Source organism: Aethalodelphis obliquidens, unplaced genomic scaffold, assembly GCF_003676395.1.
Source record: "Aethalodelphis obliquidens isolate GAN/ISIS:26980383/991018 unplaced genomic scaffold, ASM367639v1 scaffold18, whole genome shotgun sequence".
NCBI lineage: Eukaryota > Metazoa > Chordata > Mammalia > Artiodactyla > Delphinidae > Aethalodelphis > Aethalodelphis obliquidens.
In genome coordinates, this window is record NW_020837962.1 from 1,469,948 (window position 1) to 1,488,729 (window position 18,782).

Genomic DNA, 18,782 nt, shown 5'->3' on the forward strand with positions numbered 1-18,782 from the left:
CCCTGCCTGTCTTCTCCACACAGACACACTGTTGCACACATGCTGTTGCAACTCCACCGTGCTAGGTGCTTTCCCTGAAATGACCTGTGGACAGCACCTCAGCTCAAGGACAAGGCAACAGTTGCCCAGAGAGGTGAAGTGGGAGCCCAGTGGTAGGACTTTCCAGCCCCAGAGTGTACACTCATTCCATCGGGCCTTTCTGCTCCTACAGTTGTATTAAAATCTTTTAAATCATGAATTGCTCAAAAAGAAATTTTTTATTTTTAATTTAAATAATCTCAACAGGGAGTTCCCTGGCAGTCCAGTGGATAGGACTTGGCACTTTTACTGCCGTGGCCTGGGTTCAATCCCTGGTCAGGGAAGTAAGATCCTGCAAGCCACACAGTACAGCCAAAAAAAAACCCAACGGCATTTAGTCCAGACTTGCAGAGAACCAAGTTACAGGGTCTGCCTGTGCTTTTTTTGGCGACAGCAGTGAATCCCGGCTGCGCTCTGGCCTGAGCTGGAGAAGAGCGGGCCGAGATTGGAGTGAATTTTGCACCACGTCCGTGACTTTCAGGCTGCACTCAGATAGCTGTTCCCCATGTGTGTGTCAGCCCCAGGGTGGGCTTGTGGGGCAAGTGTGCGCCTGGATCTTGGGAGAAGGCGTTACGCGGCATTCCAGCTGCCCTCTGGGGATTCTCACTGCTCCTGCTTTAGTAAAATGTGGCAGGTCGCCTGGCAACCCCCAGCTGGTGGGGATTTTTTTCTACCTACTTTAGGAAAAAGCCCTCTATCAGCTCTTGGCTGACTACTCAGGGCGAAGTAGGAGATAAACTTGGCTCTGCAAGCCGACTTTCTCCTTTATTTTTCACACCTCTGCGTGTATCTTAACATTCGCGCTCTCCTCTGTTCTCATTTGTCTATCATTTGAAGGTAGAAGCTGGACAGTTTGCCTCCCAAATCAAGTCCTGAGGGGGATTGGTTACCGAAAACATGTTCTTTTTTTACATTAGTCAAAATTGTTTCATTTGTGAGTCAGACCCGTGGACTGTTGCACTGAGTGTGTTGTATATAGCCATGCACCTCCGTGCTGCTGATTTGGTTTTGACAGAAGGATCCAGTTGTAGCCTTAGAAGGAAGCGTGGCTTGTGCATTTCCTGTTGGTGAAGGCCTCTAACTGCTGCCCTAACCTGGTGCGGGACCAGTCTGTCTGTGAGTGCCCTGCAGAAACGTGGTTTGTAGAGCTTTGCAGCTCTGTCCCATGCAAGTTGCTGTCAGATACTCATATTTTTTCTTCATTGAAATCATAGCATAATGCTATGCAAAGGCAGGATAAGTAAATTCATTCATTAAACTTAAGTTTACATGCTTTAAAATGAGACTTTACTTATGTTAGAGGCATTAGATGTGGGACTGCAGAGTTATCATTTAAAGGGTGATAATATTTTTCTAGGGAAAAATAAAAGTAGAGAGTACTTTAAAATCCCTGAACGCTCCGTTATCAATCAGAAAGCATTCTGTGTTCTGCTCAACCGATACATGACCTTCAAAAGTTATTTTTCAATTTCCTAATTTGTGTTAAGCATTTTGATGTTGTCGGAAGCTCTTGAGCCTTTGGGAATTTTAAGATGTAATGTTATAAAATACACCCCAGGTCCCCGGTCCTTGGCCTGTTAGGAACCGGGTGGCACAGCAGGAGGTGAGCGGTGGGCAAGTGAGCCAAGCTTCATCTGCCGCTCCCCATGGCTCCCTATCGCTCGCATCACTGCCTGAACCATACCCCCCACCCCGCCCCCGTCCGTGGGAAAATTGTCTTCCACGAAACCAGCCCCTGGTGCCAGAAATGTTGGGGACCACTGCTTTAAAGTGTAGCAGTATAACAACACTTGCCACTGTATTCAGTTTCTTTTTTCATGTAAGTGTTTTAAAATGTAACACTTGACTCTTGTTTTCTAACCAGTCGATTTTCCATTGGATGTCCAAAACACACAAAAAGATCTACATTTACTTCTCCTTAGGATGTAGAAAACAAAATGACTGTTCAGAACAATGTAGAGATCTTAACAACTTCAGACAGGAAAGTTGACCAATGCCAGTATCAATTAAAAAAGAAAATCTGCCTTATTCTCCTGCTGGCACAATATTTCACAGGTTCTTTAAATGTTCAGGAGTGGTGAAAAACTTGTTACTTCTCTGAATTTGGGGAGTTGCCATCTTCTAAAAGCACTTCCTCACCGAATGGGAGAAGCTCACTCTCTGGCCGCCTCTCGGGCAGGCATGCTCTCCCCTCCCCCTTCCTCTCCCCATCCCTCTCTTCGTCCCTCTCTCTCCTATCTTTCCATCCCGCAGTCTCCTGTGTATGTATGTGCTTGACACTGAGCTACTTCAGCTGCTTTTGGCAGCTTAACATGCTTGTGTCAGACCCGAATGCTGCCTGTAGGTCTGACCACTGATGATGGCAGCGACCACCTCCCATAACAGGGAGACAGACTTAAGGATGAAGAAAATAAAGAGGTGGATTAGTCTTCTTAAACTCCTAAAGCCCATAGGGAAATGGTTTGGTGACTTAAAAGGAGAAAAATAATACAAGTGTAGAATGAATGTGTTAAAAGCCAAGATGGGGTGGGACTTTAAAAACCAAAGTAATTCTTACTCAGTTTTGTGCTGCCCCTTTGGCCTGTTTGGTGATCTGCAGGGTTTTACTGTGTGGTCTACAGACAGAACCCACCAGTGAAATAAATTAGCTGCTGGGCACATAGTGTCAGCAAAGGCAAAGAGTAAAACTGATGTGGAAAATAAGGCTAGCTTCGTCATTCTTTATTTCCTCATTGGAGAAGCTTGTGATTCTTTCTGTATACGTTTCTGAAGTCAGACATTGCCGGTTATAACAAATACCTTGCATTGTCCCAAGGCAACCTGTGGTCTGAAGAGCAGATTTCATTGCTTTTGTTATGAATCGATTCTCTCTCCATAGAGGCTGGACACAGTGCCAGTGAGGCTCCATGCAGGCACCAAGGAGGCTGGCCTGAGTGTTAAAGGAGGTTGTGTTGGCATTTTTTTCCTCACCTTTTTGGTGGTAACAGATCACATGCGGGGTGTCCTGGAGACGCTGAAGAGGCGAGTCACGTTTGATGCAGATTTCAGGAGGTTCTGCATCTCTAGATGGATTGTAGGGGTGGGGAGCGGGGAAGAGAACAAGGCAGGACTAGGAAGAGGGCTCTTTTCATAGGTAGCATCTTGGTGCCATCCTGAGAACCCTGAGAGGTTCTAGATTGGTAGCGTGGCAGAGAAGGGTTAACGAGAACCATAGACGGAGTTGTCTATATGGACAGTTTATATGGAATTTCTGTGACTCCTTACTAGGTTGCGAGAGGCCAGTTTGCTTCTGGGGACTGATACCCTCCTTCCCAGGGGTAATGACTCACCCTGCAGGTAAGATAGCTCAGCCCTGCCTGGCTGATAAAGGCCTGTCATTCTCATTCTCTCCCCAGGCCCCCTCCTTCCCTCCTGGGTTTCACTTGGTTAATGAATAAGCCTAGTCATGAGCTGTAAGTAAATTCTTTTATCAAATGAAAACCACATCAAAACATCCACAGAGAGACATTTAATGAAAGTGTAAATATTGCAGTACAGCATCTCCCGTATCTGGTTGGCTTATACACAAACAGACTTTAAGCTTTTCACCTATTGAAACCTTTAAGTCTGAAAATATGCTGCTCTGTGAGGCTTTTTGTAAACATGGTCTTGGGACGTGGAGAAAAGTTGGTGCATTTATGTGTTATCACAACAGCACTAATATTGTGGCAGATTTAATGCTTCATAAACAGCTCAAACTGCCAAGGTTAACAGTCCAAAAGTGTGGTGTTGGTGTGTGGGGGGACATTTATATTTGGTGTATATTCGTGTCTGGCATCTGAAACATCGCTCAGGAGAACCACTGAACCCTTCTTAACTCTGACTGCAGACCCGGCCACTACCTCGAGCCAGCAGTTCAGTTTACACACTGGCTCTGGTTGGTGAATAGGTTGTGTCCTAAAAGTTCTTTTGTTGACTAACCTTTTAGAACACAAAGCGCATTGTCGCACAGAAATGCCACTTTGAATGGTGGGTGTCAGTGAGCTGTGGCTTGTTTCAAACTTCGAGTCATAGCCCATCAGTGGGTCAGAAAATCAGTGCTAGTTGACGCCAGAATAAAAAAGAAGAGAGAAAAGAAACAATAGGAAACATCAGAGTGGGTTGCCTAGAAAAGATAGGTCTTGTTTGGTGACACTGTTGCAACTTAAAACCTACTGGACACTGTATGCCTTTAGAGCGCGAAAGGTACCCGTGTAGGGGGAGGTTGTATCAGCAGTGGGTTAAATCTGGCCATTTTCCACTGTCCAGCACTGTGATGTCAGGCAAGGGGCTTAACCTATCTGGGTCTCTGTTTTGTCATACTCAAAATAGGGCTGTTTTGTAGAGGTACGATTAGAGATGAAAGAGTGTATGTTAGGATTAATATATTAGGATATCATAGACCATAACGGTAATATATTAGGATTAGAGCTAATACAGCATCTGGTGCATGGCAACCTGTCTGTAAACCATGATTATTATTTATTTGTACTCCTTTGTGGTATATGTAGACCTTAAAGATACTGTCATAAAATAGTATAACTAAAACATGTACTGTTTAGTCTTCCCTAGAGTATAATTTATTCAGTGTTCCTGACATTTAGGATCTGCCATTTCACACATTCTAGGAGGAGATCTTTGATTTTACTTTAAATTATTCCTGTGTAGTTGAGACATCAATCTTAATTGTTTCCCATGAAGTGTGAAGAATGTTGCAAATTGCCTTAGGTCTTTCAGCTGTCTGTCAAGTTCGTCAATACCATTAAGTATGGAATTGCTTCCCAGCTCCCTATTGTAAGTTGTGTGTTTTCGTCTTTATTTAAAAAAACAAAAAAAGGTATTCTCTGTCTTTTTCTTAAAGTGACTCTCAATTCTAAACTTTTTGGAACTCCATCTGCTCCTGTTTGACTCCATCATAAGATCATTCTTACCTCCTGCACGTCACTACCCCATCTTTTAAGGAGCTGTGTCAGCATTTATGAAAACCTTTTTTTGTCTGGCTTGGGTTTAGAGCAGCAGCTGTGTTGACAGCTTTGAGGGGCAGGTTAAAAGTGTCATCGGAAGCCTGGCATCAAAGTCAGGGAGGTGAGGATTCAAATTCAGCTCTGCCAGTTCATTATCTTGGCCCTCTGCAGGTTACTCAACCTCTCTCAGCCTCTGTTTCCGTGTCTGTAAAAACAAGAGGTCCTGCCCACCTTGTGGGGTTGCTTTGAGGAGAAAAAGAGCACGGGTGGATTGGTAACTTTGCCTAGAAGGCCGCTGTCTCCAGCTGGGTCCTCGTAAGTCACAACTCCACAGCCTTTTCTGCCCTTCCTGTCCTCCCGGCCTCAGCTCTGGGGCTCTCGGGAAGACCCACTCCCTTTACCCAAAAACAGCCAGCTTCCGGGTGGGGCTTCCTACCCCAGATTCATCGAGCTCTGCACCTGCTCCTCCCTTCTCTCGGAAGTGGGGTCCCCACGCGTGCTCTGGGCCCCGTTTCCTCTCCAGGCCTTTCGATGTCCCTTATCCTCAGGCCCACCTGCTGCTTCTTCCAACAGTGAGAAAACCTGCTGAATCTAATCCATCTTTTCAAAAGGACTCCTAGAACCCAGTTCCCTTTGCTCCCCGTGACTTCTTTCCTTTTACAAATTCCAGTGGTCTGGATTCATCACCCTAGCCATCGTGCCCTCTCATTTAGCCGAGGTCCCCGGTGACCTCCGTGCCATAAAGCCCCGGAGCCCCTGTCTCCTCTTGCGTGGTTGCTCAGTACATTGACCCACCCTTCCTTCCTGGGCTCCACAGCCCGAGACTTTCTAAGTTAGTCCCCTCCTCTTGGGCCCACAGCGTCCCAGGCTCCCCTGCCTGCTCCTCCCCATCTATAAGGTGATTAAATGTTTGCTGTTCCTCAGAGTTCCACTAGGACTTCTTTTCTTACTCCACGCCTTCTCCATTCCCATTCCTGTTTTCCCCTTCAGTTGCAGTGATCTTGTAGGAACACACATCAGATCACACTCGCACCCTCCTGGTGACTAAAACCCCACGGTGGCTCCCTGTGCACTTAGCCGGAGCCCTGGAGGCGTGTCCATCATTCCAGCTTCACCTCAGGTCCTCCCCGCTCCCTCTTTAGTCTCCACTGTTAAGGTCGTGTTTCAGTTCCTCAGTCAAGACTGTGTCTCCTCACTCAGATAGGTCACTCGGTGTTCCTTCTGCCTGGAACACGCTTCCCTACCCCCAGTGTCTTTGACACTGTCTGCTCTCCCAGCCTTCGGTCTCAGGAAAGGCTGAATGTCTTTTCCTTAGGGAAACGGTCCCTGTGTCCTGGGCTTGACCAGCTAGCTCCCGCTGGAAACTCCAGAGCGCTTTTCTAACCCTCAGCACACGTGTGGGGCTCTGTGCCCTGTCCTTGCCTCCTGGCGAATACAAGGACCAGGTCTCTGATTCAGCCCCAGTTGCCCATGCATAGAAGATGGTGTGTTTGTTCATGAATGAATGGATAGATGAGTAAATGAACAAGTGAGAGTTTCATACATTAGCGTCTGTGTTCACGAACGGTGGAAGGGTGAATAAATGAACGAGCAAGAGCAGAACTAAATACATTTGTTTGTAAAGCAGTCAGCACAGCTCTTATATACAGTAAGTGCTCAATAAATGGTAGCTTTATTTCTTCTTAATCGACTTTTCAGCTGGGAACCATGAAAAGAAAAAAAAAAAAAACCCACCCAGGCTGGTTAATGCGAGCAGTGCTCCTTGGTGACACCCTTCAGTAAAAGTGGAGGCAGGTGGCAGAGGCCGTGGGAGCGAGAGCTTAAGCAGCAGCTTCTTTCCCACAGTCAACCTCGTGCTCCTCCTCATGCTGAAATCATCATTTCTCACCTCGATTCCTGTCTCCCTGGTGCTCCCCTACCAATCCTTCCTGTTCCTTTCCTCCTCCTCTAGATTGTAAGCTTATTCCGGGCAGGGACCATCTCTTCCCTTCCTCCACACGCCGGTGCCCAGCACAGTACCTGGAGCCAGTGTTTGTGGAATGAATGAATGAGATGCACGTTTCAGAAGCGGACTATGGTGTTGCCAGGAGAGTTAGTGAAAATTAATTGACTAAGTTTGGTCTTAGTTCAATTTTTAAAAATTATAGTTCAGACTTTTTGATTTTATACTTGTCCAGTATGGTTGACGTATCGGTTCCTGTATTTTCCACGTTTTTGCATGGGAAAGACCCCAATTCTAAATGATAGCAGTATCGCGTGAGCTTTGCAGACTCAGGTCTGTGAGGCCCCCCTCACTTCTCGCCCCCCAGTGTGTGATGAGCTATACAGCTCGCCGAATCTGTTTCACTGTAGAATATCTTATGGGCTTAGACACCGTTCTTTTAGTCTGAACCGTTTGTTTTGTGATCTAACAGCCACAGCCTCATTACTTAGGCCCCTACCGTGTGCCAAGCCCTGTGCTGAGAGCTCTGTGTATGTACTCTCTGCCCTTCCTAATAGCTTTCTGAGGTCGGTAGATATGCCCATTTTATGGATAAAGAAAGGGAAGCCCAGGGAGGCAGGTGACTTGCCTCAGGCAAGTTAAAATCGGGGGCAGGATTTGAACCTAGGCCACTGTGGCCTTGGAACCTGTGGTTTTCCCATTTGACTTCGTTGCCTCCCTTTGTGTAGATTTTAAGTAAATGTCACCATGTCTACAGGTCAGCCTTTGTCCAGTTTGTGGAGAGTGTTTTCTTCTCCACATCTTTAGTTTTTTTTTTTTTTTCTGCTACACCTCATGGCTTGTGGGATTTTAGTTCCCCAACCAGGGATCGAACCTGGGCCCTCGGCAGTGAGAGCGTGGAGCCCTAACCACTGGACCGCCAGGGAATTCCCATCCACTTCCTTGGCCTTAACTAGAGACTCTGAGGTGAAATGAGGTGTGGGAGCCGTGAGCAGAATGAGGGGGTGACGTGGAGAGGGCACGGAGTCGTAGGCGTGACTTGTATGTGGCGGAACCAGGACGGGACCCACTTCCTCTCCGGGCGCCTGTTGAGTTTGCTCTGGTCCTTATCTGTCACAGGGACTCACAGCACCTGCCCGCACGGTACCAACCACCCAGTGCCGGGGGGTACGAGCCTGGTTCTGTGAACGCTCAGCTGTTCTTGCTCTCACACTCTGCCCTTCACATCTTTTTAAGCATCGTGGCCTGAGCTTGCTCCCTTGGCCTTAGTGCATTTCATTTCCTGAGTGTCTCCTGCATGTCAGGTGCTGTGATAGAGGCTTGGGGAAAGCAGAAGTGAGTGAACCCATTTCCCTTCTGCCTCTTACTCCATTATTTCCGCTGTGCTCTTTACAGTGCTTGGATCTCTTTCATGTGCCTTAGTTTTCACTCTTTAGCCTTACTACTTTATTTTTTTATTTCTATTTATTTTTTTGGCTGCGGTGCAAGGCTTGTGGTATCTTAGTTCCCCGACCAGGGATCAAACCCAGGCCCTCAGCAGTGAAAGTGCAGAGTCCTAACCACTGGACCGCCAGGGAATTCCCTAGCCTTAGTACTGTACAAACAAACAACCAAGCAACCCTTTATTGGATAAGTATGCAATGTACGAAGAGCAAGGGACAAGGAATCACAAGCCCTGGGTCCTGACCATGTGCCCGGGGCAGGTGCATTGGCCTCGCCGAGTCTGCTGTCAAGGGCCGTTGCCATTTCTTTCCCAGCGTTGCTGTGAGGCTCAGGTGTGGCAATGTGCACAGACTGCTCCTGCCCAGGGGAGCCTGCCCTTCAGAGTCAGAGCCAGCTCTTGTTTCCAGCCCAGGACTCTTCATCTGCTGAACCACCCTTCCTCATGGAATTTTTCACTGAAGATGTTGTGAATATGTATCCTGGTTCTGGCTTTCTTCTCTTGAGTAGAAACAAGCTGACAGCAGGTACAAAAGCTGTGTTTCTTCCCTCCTTCCACAATGTCAGATGAAATTCCTGCCAAAGTACCATGGTAGAGCCCAGGCGCTACACGGATGAATAAGCTAAGGTCCCTTCCCTCCAAGAGCGCCTGGGTAAACGTGGGGAAAGAGTCAGCGTTGAAGTGAGGGCTGGACCAAGCTAAAGGCCCTGACGTCCTCTAGCAGGTTTGCACTTTATCTTGAAGACTCTGCAGGGTTTTACAGAAGAGGATGGACTGGCAAGGGTAAAATAGGGCTGTTGTCTCCTGGGCGGGCTCGCCCGCTCTCACCTCTTGGGCACCCTGGAAATAGCTGTACTGCAGTGCTTCTGACAGACCACCGATTCCTGTGTGCACCTTAGTATCCGCCTAGTTCTTTGTGTGGGTTGAGGGGAGGTACACCCAAGATCAGTTTTTTTGAACACAGGCAAATGTTCTTAGTGACCATTATTAGGGTTGAGTGTTTTTGTAAAGTTAGTTCTCCCGTGGAATCTGAGATAAAACCCTCCATTCTCTCTCTGGTAAAAGTCAGAAAATGGTCATGCTGTTGAAAACCCAGAGTTGATCAAATTATATGGAATATGAGAAAACTTCTGAATCTGGTATGTTCACATGTAAATAAGCAAGCAAACACAAAGCGATGTTTGGTGCCCTCCTGGTGTGGGGTGAAAACCCAGAATGAGGGCACAGTGGTGCAGGGCTCCAGGCTGGCGGCTGAGGGAGGGGTCAGGAGAGGTCATGAAGGGTGTCAGAAGTGGGCACCGTAGAGCATTAAAGCACACGTTGGTGGGTAGGGTGTAGGGTTTGTGTCTGCAAAGCTGGCAGAGGCCACTGTCAGCACACGTCACTTCGGGTGGGTGGTTAGCATACCAGGTTATCACGGAGAGATTCCTTCTGCTTTTTTCATAACTGTTGTATGGAAAGGTGGACAGACTCTGAGTCTCTTGCAGACAGAGGCATTTGCCTGTGTTAACTCTAAATGACACGGTCTGGGACGCTTCCAGTGCACATGGTGTCATGAAAAGAATGTAGCTTTGGTTTGGATCCCAACACTTGTCATCTTTGAGACCTTGAACTAGTCACTTCTTCTGAGCTTCAGTGTCCTTATCTACAGAGTCAGGATAATCCTTACAGGATTTTTCCATACCTGGCAGAATAAGTAACCAATAAATATTTCTCTTTCTTGTAACCATTGGATTGATAAGCATTATAGGTAATTCCCTTAGAAACTGACTGAGAACCTGATGTTGGCTGAGGGTAGCCACTGCAGAAAATGCGGGACTAACGGTGTGTGACTGCTTCTGAAGTTTCCTGATGCTCCCCCCACCCCACCCCCTCCAGCAGTTGCTGCAGTAAAGTGATTGCAGCCGCTTAATAACCAGGCTGCACAAATGTCCTCAGCCTCCCTCGGAAGGTCTGAGAAGCCTGGCGTTTCAGCAGCCGTGATTGTTTGCAGCACACGGACCATTCAGGGACACCTTCTTATCACTGAAGACATTGAAACTGGAGTAACTCTCACCTCGTCTTACAGAGCCCTTCTAACTTAGTCTCAGAAATGGCCCTTAGGAGTTGGACAGTGTAAAACAACAGCAAAACTAAACAATTTGTTTAAAATGTAATGAACGTCTGTGAAACCACCACTCAACCAAAGAGCTAAAATATTGTTAATAAGTTACATTTACCTGTTGTTCCTCCCCATCCCATCCCCCTGATCCCCTGTGGGTGGCAGTCACTCTTCTGAAAGTCATGCTGATCATTTTCTTGCTTTTTTGGTTCTCTCTCTCTCCCTCTCTCTCTCCCCCGCTCTCTCCTTCCCCTCACCTCCCCGCACCCCCCTTCGCCCTCCCTCTCCCTTTCCCTCTACAGATCTACAAAATGATACCTTACTGTGCTCCTGATTTGCCTTTGCCTGAGGTTGAGCAACTCTTTATATAATTATTGGCGTTATATGCTCCCTTTTCTGTGAAACGACTATGAATGCTTTTCGTGTCTTTTCCCCATTTTTCTGTTAGGTGTTCTCTTACTGATTTGTAGGCATTTTTATGTATTCTGGTACTAATCCTCCATCAGTTGTATGTGTCACAAATATCTTCTCCCAGTGTGTAGATTGTCTTCCCTCTCTTTAAAGTGTCTTCGGGTGGCCAAGAGTTTTCGTATTAATGTAGCCAAACTTATTGATCTTTTTTTTTTAATGCTTAACGTTTTTTGTATCTTCATAAATTCTTTCCTACTTCAAGCTCCGGAAGATATTCACTTCTATTTTCTTTTCAAGTTTTCAAAGTTTGCTTTTGACATTTAAGTGCTTCATCCATCTGGAGTTGATTTTTTGGCCTGGTGTGAGTAAGAATCCAATTTCTTTTTTTCTTCCTGTGGATAAACAATTTTTCCAACTTTTCCTTTTGCACAGTGTCATGCTGCCTCTGTCAAAAATCAAAGTTTCACAGATGCATAGGTCTGTTTCTAGGTTCTTCTGTACCACTGGTCAGTTTGTTTATCTCTGTCCCATTACTACACTGTCTTAAGTACTACAGGTTTACAGTAAGCTTTTTTAGCTATCGAGGCAAGTCTCCCTTCCTTATTCTTCTTCAGAAATGTTTGGGCTGTCATTGGCCATTTGTCTTCCCTTTAAAATTTGGAATCAACCTTTCAAATTCCACAGAATAATTGAGGTGTAATTTATATACAGTGAAGTTATACACTGTTCTGTTGCCCAGGTCTTCATCTTAACAAATGCACATCATCATGTAACCTCCACCACAATCAAGATACAGGACAGGTCCATCACTCCCAGAATTCCCTCATCTCTTTGGCGGTTGACCTCTTCCCCCAGTCCCTGGCTACCACTGCTCTGTGTTCTGTTGAGATTTTTCTTTTTTAATCTCATTTAAAATTTTTTCATTGTTTTATTAAAACGTTGGAATTTTTTAAACTGAAACTGCATTAAATTTAGAGATAAATTTAGGAAGGACTCTATGTCTTATGTTAAGTGTTCTTGTCCGTGAACATTATGTATCTCTCAACTTAGTTGGAGAGATTTTTTGCTTGACAGTAATGGAAGGGTCTACATTTTTAGAAAAAAATCTCAACATTTTAAGTAGTTCTTTAAAACTCCTCTAAAGGAAGCATTTTATAAGATAATCGTCCATCTAAATGGACACATAAATATACACAAATATATGTCAGACTTGCGACAGTGTTATGTTTTAGAAAAAAGTCACGTCTTGGTTTCATACCAGCCTTGTTGCTCACCCTATGAGACCATAAGCAAGCTGCTCGGCTCCCCTGATGCTCAGTCTCTTTATCTGTGTGATGACTAGAACATCTCTTCCTCATGGGGTGGTTGTGAAGATTAAATGCACAAAGTGTCGAGACAGCGGACCCGGCACAGTGAAGCCATGGATAGGTGAGACTGTGGGAGAGGAGCTGCTCTCACTCACCCACAAGGAACCAGGAAGGGCCTTCACCGTGTTTGGTTTTGCAGTGGCTTTCACAAAGTGGCACAGCCAAAAGATGGCCTTGAATCATTTTCCTGACAAATTTGGAAAAGGTTAATGTTACCAAGCTGCCTGAGCCACGCTGCTTCTGACAGGCGAGCTGGAATCACTGGAGGACACAGCTGACAGCCAATTCATTTTGCTGATTCATCCATTAGAAGGGTGGCTCTGGGCCAGAGCTTGGCTTCCAGATTAAAGGCCGAGAGCTGCAAAGCTGCTGGGACTTGAAGGAATGCTGGTAAATTATTGCCATGTGAAGGCCAGCCGTGGAAAGTAGATTGTTATTTGTTTCCCCCTTTAAGTGATCCTAATTCCAAATGTGCTCAGATAAATTCCCCACCATGGTTAGGGAATTTTTGAAACATTTGTCCATGGGGCTGAGAGCTACGTTACTGGAAACAATCAAATGCTGTTAAGTAGATCATGTTGGCTCCTTTATGACCCTATCATCACCTCTGCTTTCAGGAGGAATGTTGACTCAAGCCTACTCTTTTACTTGGTAATCCAAATTAAACTCGAGAGAGGCATTATTGCACATGTCATCCCTGTGGGGCACACTTCAAAATCAACCTGCCTGAGTAAGGAATGAAACTTAAAGACGAAAATCCAGGAGATGCTCATTTGCCAACGATCAGGACAGAATAATCATATAGAACCTGTGGGTTCTCATGTATCGCATTGATAGATGAACCTGTTTTAGTAGGTAGTCTCAAGCTTACAGGAAACTGCATAAAGCTTGCATGTGACAGGGTGAGCTCAAGAGGGTGGAAATTGTGTCTTGTTTTACCAAATATCTAGCATCGTCCCTGGGACAGACACCCAGTGAGCAGCTGCTAGACAGAGGCACCGATGGATGATGTTTGTTGGGTATACAGATTGTGGGGCAGTTAGACAAATGAGCCAAGAAATTCAGAAGTGTAGTCCGTTGAAAGCAAGAAGAGTAACTGTCCTGAGGAATAAGATTTTAAAGAAAGGATCCTGTTTCTGTGGTTCTCTGATCTGAGTGACTTTGGTCGATAGTGTATCTGCAGAGCTGGGTACTTTCTGTTTCCCTCCTTGTAGTGAGTCAGAGCATATGCTGTTTTGAGCTCATATTTCACTAACTCAATCTACTTCCTTGGGATAACGTGAAAGTTCTTTAATACCCTTAGGGTTGTTTTCTTTTCTTTTCTTTTTTTCCTGTTAAACTCTAGAGTGAATATTTGAAAAGTACAGCAAACTTCTTAGTAAAAAAGAATTTTTTTTGAATTTTATTTTATTTGTTTTTTTATACAGCAGGTTCTTATTAGTTATCCATTTTATACATATTAGTGTATATATGTCAATCCCAATCTCCCAATTCATCTCACCCCCCCCCACCCCCCCCCCGCCACTTTCCTCCCTTGGTGTCCATATGTTTGTCCTCTACATCTGTGTCTCTATTTCTGCCCTGCACGCTGGTTCATCTGTACCATTTTTCTAGGTTCCACATATATGCGTTAATATACGATATTTGTTTTTCTCTTTCTGACTTACTTCACTCTGTATGACAGTCTCTAGGTCCATCCACGTCTCTACAAAGGACCCAGTTTTGTTCCTTTTTATGGCTGAGTAATATTCCATTGTATATATATGTGCCACATTTTCTTTATCCGTTCATCTATCAATGGGCATTTAGGTTGCTTCCATGACCTGGCTATTGTAAATAGTGCTGCAGTGAACATTGGGGTGCATAATAAGAGTAGGTGTTTTTTCTTATTTTTCTTTTTGTTGTTTTATTTTGCTTTGCTGTTTAGATGGCTGAACATTTAGGGCATGACATTCTATAAACTCCTATTGTGCTGAGAAGTTTTAGGCAGATCTGGTCCACTTGGAGTGAAGATGAAAGTGTCAGGGGCTGGGTATGTGGGTAGTATCTGCCTCTCATCCAGTTGTCTTTCCCTGTGGTTTAATGTCTCTGAAGTACTGGAGTCCCTTGTCTAGTTCTGGTGTGTCCGTCACCTCTTGCTGCATTCTGCCATGCCTCATTTACATAATATTTACTGGGAACTACTCTGATCCAAGAACTCTGCTAGAAGTGGGTATACAGAAGTGGGTATACTCTATTTCAGACATCATGGTGCTTTTGCAGCTGCCCGGGTCCCAAGTCTGGCAGCCCCTGCCAGCATTGCCCGGCTCTTACGGTCTTGCTGCTAGTGTGGGTAATAACCAGTGGCAGTGATAGTGGGCCAGGGAGTGTGTGCTCACACTGCAGAAGCTGGAGCCAGCACATGGCGGCCCATCCTCCCGGTTTCCGTGGGTCCTCACTCCCAGGCCACCTGCACGTTCCATCCCCCACCCTCCAAGAAGGAGGCAGCAAGACGGACCCGGCCTTAGTCAGGCATTAACACCAAAGAGGGAACAAGCTCTAGTTTTCAGGGACTTCTGCCAGAGGCACATTACAGAGAATTAGCAGGCTTTCAAAGCAGAAGGAGAAGAGGCAGGTCTCAAGTACTGTGGGAATATCTTGAATCTGCAGAGTCCAAAGTGAAGTGCGGAACGGCAGGCAGGGCCCTGGCCTTAGGGTCGAAGCAGCCTGGTTTTGCCGCCCAGCACTGCCGCTGGCCCACGGTGCGGCCTGCAGCAATCCCCCCGACCTCTGTGCACCTGCTTTCTCATATTCAATAAAGACAATTCTCCCTTGCAAGTGCATTGTGAAGATTAGACATCATGTACGCAAAGCACCGGACACAGACATATGGTAGACCTTTGCTATTTGACACAGTGATCAGCACTGCTGTCAATATTGCTTTTCTTGTCATCTTTATTTTTAACAAAATAAGTGAGGGTTTACAGTTTTCCCTTAGTGGTTTTGTTTTGTTTTTCATTTTCTTACTCTGAAAAGGAGTAATTTTCAGGCCGTAATGCTACCTGCAAATATTCTGAAAATTAACGTTTTGCTTACATCATTCTGGTTATTGAATAGTTTACAGAGCATTTTCACACTGTAAGGGAGATTGAGGAGCAGTGACCGTCTCTTCTCCAGGTGAGAAAACTCAGATGTGGAGAGCCTATGGCCACCTGGCTTCTAAATGGCAGAGCGGGGTTGGGAGTGCAAACCTCACCCCAGGGCTCCTTTGACTACCTCAGTCCACCTTTCTGAAGTGACATCCCTGGGGCTAGGCGAGACTCTTTGATAAGGATTTTTTCTTTTCCTTGTAGCTGTCAATACCAGCAGATATGCAGAGAGCTATCGGATCCAGACCTATGCTGAATATGTGGGGACAAAGCATGAGGAGAAGCAGATCAAGAGAAAGTGGACAGAAGATAGTTGGAAGGAGGTTGAGAGAAAGCGGTTAAACACGCAGTGCATCTCCTATGCTTTGCAGAATCACTGTTACCACGCCAATAGGTAAGAGTTCTTGGCTGTCGATTTGAAAGGGCAGCGTCGTTCTAGCAAAGCTCTTCTCGCTGCTTCTTATAGGACTGTAAGTAGTAAATCTGACTTGTGAGAAAGACTTTTTTCTAACTTTTCACATAGTAACAGAAGTTACTACTCCATTAATTCCTTCTGTGCTATATAGACCATTTCAGTTAACATTCACAAAACCCTGATGAGGCAGACAAGGGGATACATCTTATTCCCATTTTAGGGGTGAAGAAACAGGGGCTCTCTGACTTGCCCACCATTTAGTAAGAAAGCCAGGGTCAGAGGTAAACTCTTCTGTCTGATCTCTTCCTCTTCCCAGGCTGCCACGTTGCTTCTGGCTGAGCTTCTGAACCCCTTTCATAGCCCACGTAGACACTGCACCACATGCCTGCTGTAGAAAGAGAACTTGATACACACTTCCTTTACTTACCTGTATTCCTACTTTCAGAAGATAAATGCTAGTGATATTTTAGAATCTTTGTGAAACTATAAAACATAGGGATAGAAATTGTGGGGGGGGGGAGTTCCTTATAGAAAATTGTAAAGAAGAGAAAAGTGTGAATTAACAAAGAAAAAATTAGCCGTAATCCCACCACCCAGAAGTAACCACTGTTAATATTCTGGATTGCCCTCCCTACTTTTTAAATGGTTTTTTAGAGATTTTTAAAATTGAGGTATAATTAACATACCTCATATTATAACATAATAAAATATACAGATCTAAAATGTTTAGTTCAAGGAGTTTTAAGTTACATATACACAGGTGACCACCACTGAAAGCAAGATGTAGGACATTTCTATCTCCCCGCCTCAAAATTTTGTTGTGCCCCTTTTCAAGCAACTCCAAGCCCCCAGTGTCCTAAGCAACTATTTCAAATTTCTATCACTGTGGATTAATTTTGATTATTCTTGGAATTTATAAAAAATGGAATCATTTGGTATTATGTTTGGCTTCTTTCACTTAACCTGTTTTTGAAATTCATAATTCATCCTTAATGTTGTGTGTATCAGGAGTACGTTAAATTTTTTTAATATATTTATTTATTTTTGGCTGCGTTGGGTCTTCCTTGCTGTGCATGGGCTTTCTCTAGTTGCGGTGAGCGGGGGCTACTCTTCGTTGCGGTGCGCGGGCTTCTCATTGCAGTGGCTTCTCTTGTTGTGGAGCATGGACTCTAGGCACGTGGGCTTCAGTAGTTGCGGCGCTCGGGCTCTAGAGTGTAGGTTCAGTAGTTGCTCCCCGGCATGTGGGATCTTCCTGGACCAGGGTTCGAACCCATGTCCCCTGCATTGGCAGGCGGATTCTTAACCACTGCACCACCAGGGAAGCCTGAGTACATTAATTTTTATTATTCAGTATTACTTCATTGTATGAATATACAGCCTTAACCTGGTCTCCTGTTGGTGGACATTTGGGTTGTTTCCAGGTGGGACTATTATAAATCAGGCTGCTATGAACATTTCTATAAAAAAATTTTTCTGGGCATATGTTTTCATTTCTGTTGAGTAAATATCTAAGATTAGAATTGTTGGTTCTTAGGATAGATGTATGTTAAACTTTATAAGAACAACCGAACAGTTCTCCAAAGTGGATGTACCATTTTATATTCCCCCAGTATTATATGAAAGTTCCAGTTGCTCCACATCCTTGACAACACTTAGTGCTGTCAGTCTTTTTTAGCCATTCTAGAAGAGATAAGATGGTATTGCATTGTGATTTTAATTTGCATTTCTCTTGTTGACCACCTTTTTGTGTGCTTCTTGACCATTCAAATATCTTCTGCTTGAGGTGGGTATTTAAGTTGCTTGCCCATTTTCTAATTAGGCTGTTTGTCTTTTTACTGTAGATTTGTAGGTGTTCTTTTATATATTCTGGATACACATCCTTTGTGCTACAAATACATTTTTTGAGTCTGGGGTAGTATGTTCATTTTATTAGTGATGTATTTTGATGAGCAGATATTTTTAATGTTGATGAAGTCCTATTAATTTTTTTTTGTTAATGGTTAGCGGGTTTTTTCCCATTCCAAAACTTTGCCTACCTAAGGTTACAATTATTTTCTAGAAACCTTTCTTCTAGAAGGTTTATAGTTTTAGCTTTTACATTTAAGTCTGACCCATTTCAAATTAATTTTGTATGAGATAGGAGTCAGGGTTTAGTTTTTTCCATATGGATATCTAGTTGTTCTGGCAACATTTGTTAAAAAGACTTTTCTTTCCTTGTTAAATTAACTTGACACTTCTGTCAAAAATAAATTGACCATGTATGTTTAGATCTATTTCTGGATCTGTTCCACTCATTTTTATACTATTCTTATGCCAATACCACACTTGCTTTTTTCTGACTTTATAGTAAGTCTTAAACTCAGGTAGCATAAACCCTCCAACATAGTTCTTTTTCATATTGTTTTGACTATTCTAGATCCTTTGTATTCCACATAAATTTTAGAACGATCTTGTCTTTCTTCACTAGACCTGTTTTATAGTTTTTACTGTAGAAGTCTTACATGTCTTATGTTAATTTTTCCCTAAATACTTACCTTATTTATGCTATCAGAAATGGAATTGTTTCTTAAGTTTCATTTTCAAATTGTTTGCAGCTTCTCTATAGACATATAATTAATTGTTGTATATTGACCTTGTATCCTGCAACGTTTTAAAATTCACTTATTCTGATAAGTTGGGTTTTTTCTTAATATTCTGCAGAGTTTTTAATTTACACAGTTTTATTTCTTTTCCAATCTTTATGTCTTTTATTTCTTTTTCTTGCTTTATTGTACCAACTAGCACCTTTGGTATATTGTTAAAGTGGGAAGAGTAGATATCCTTGCCTTGCTTCCAGTATTAGAGCGGGGAAGTTAGTTCAGTGTTTCCCCTTGAACTATAATTCTTAGGTTGTCCATACAAGTCTTTTTTCAGGATG

General features: G+C 44.2%; 1 protein-coding gene across 4 annotated transcripts in view; it reads left to right on the forward strand.

The window, feature by feature from the left end:
- Window positions 1–18,782, forward strand: part of PARN (poly(A)-specific ribonuclease) — a 167,941-nt gene that overhangs the window by 99,053 nt on the left and 50,106 nt on the right. For 3 of the 4 annotated variants that reach the window (XM_027117333.1, XM_027117334.1, XM_027117331.1), the window contains exons 22-23: window positions 3,346–3,414; window positions 15,655–15,844. In XM_027117333.1, coding sequence (XP_026973134.1) covers window positions 3,346–3,414; window positions 15,655–15,844 — 259 coding nt within the window. The remainder of the gene's footprint in view (window positions 1–3,345; window positions 3,415–15,654; window positions 15,845–18,782) is intronic. The other variant, XM_027117332.1, reaches the window with a different exon arrangement.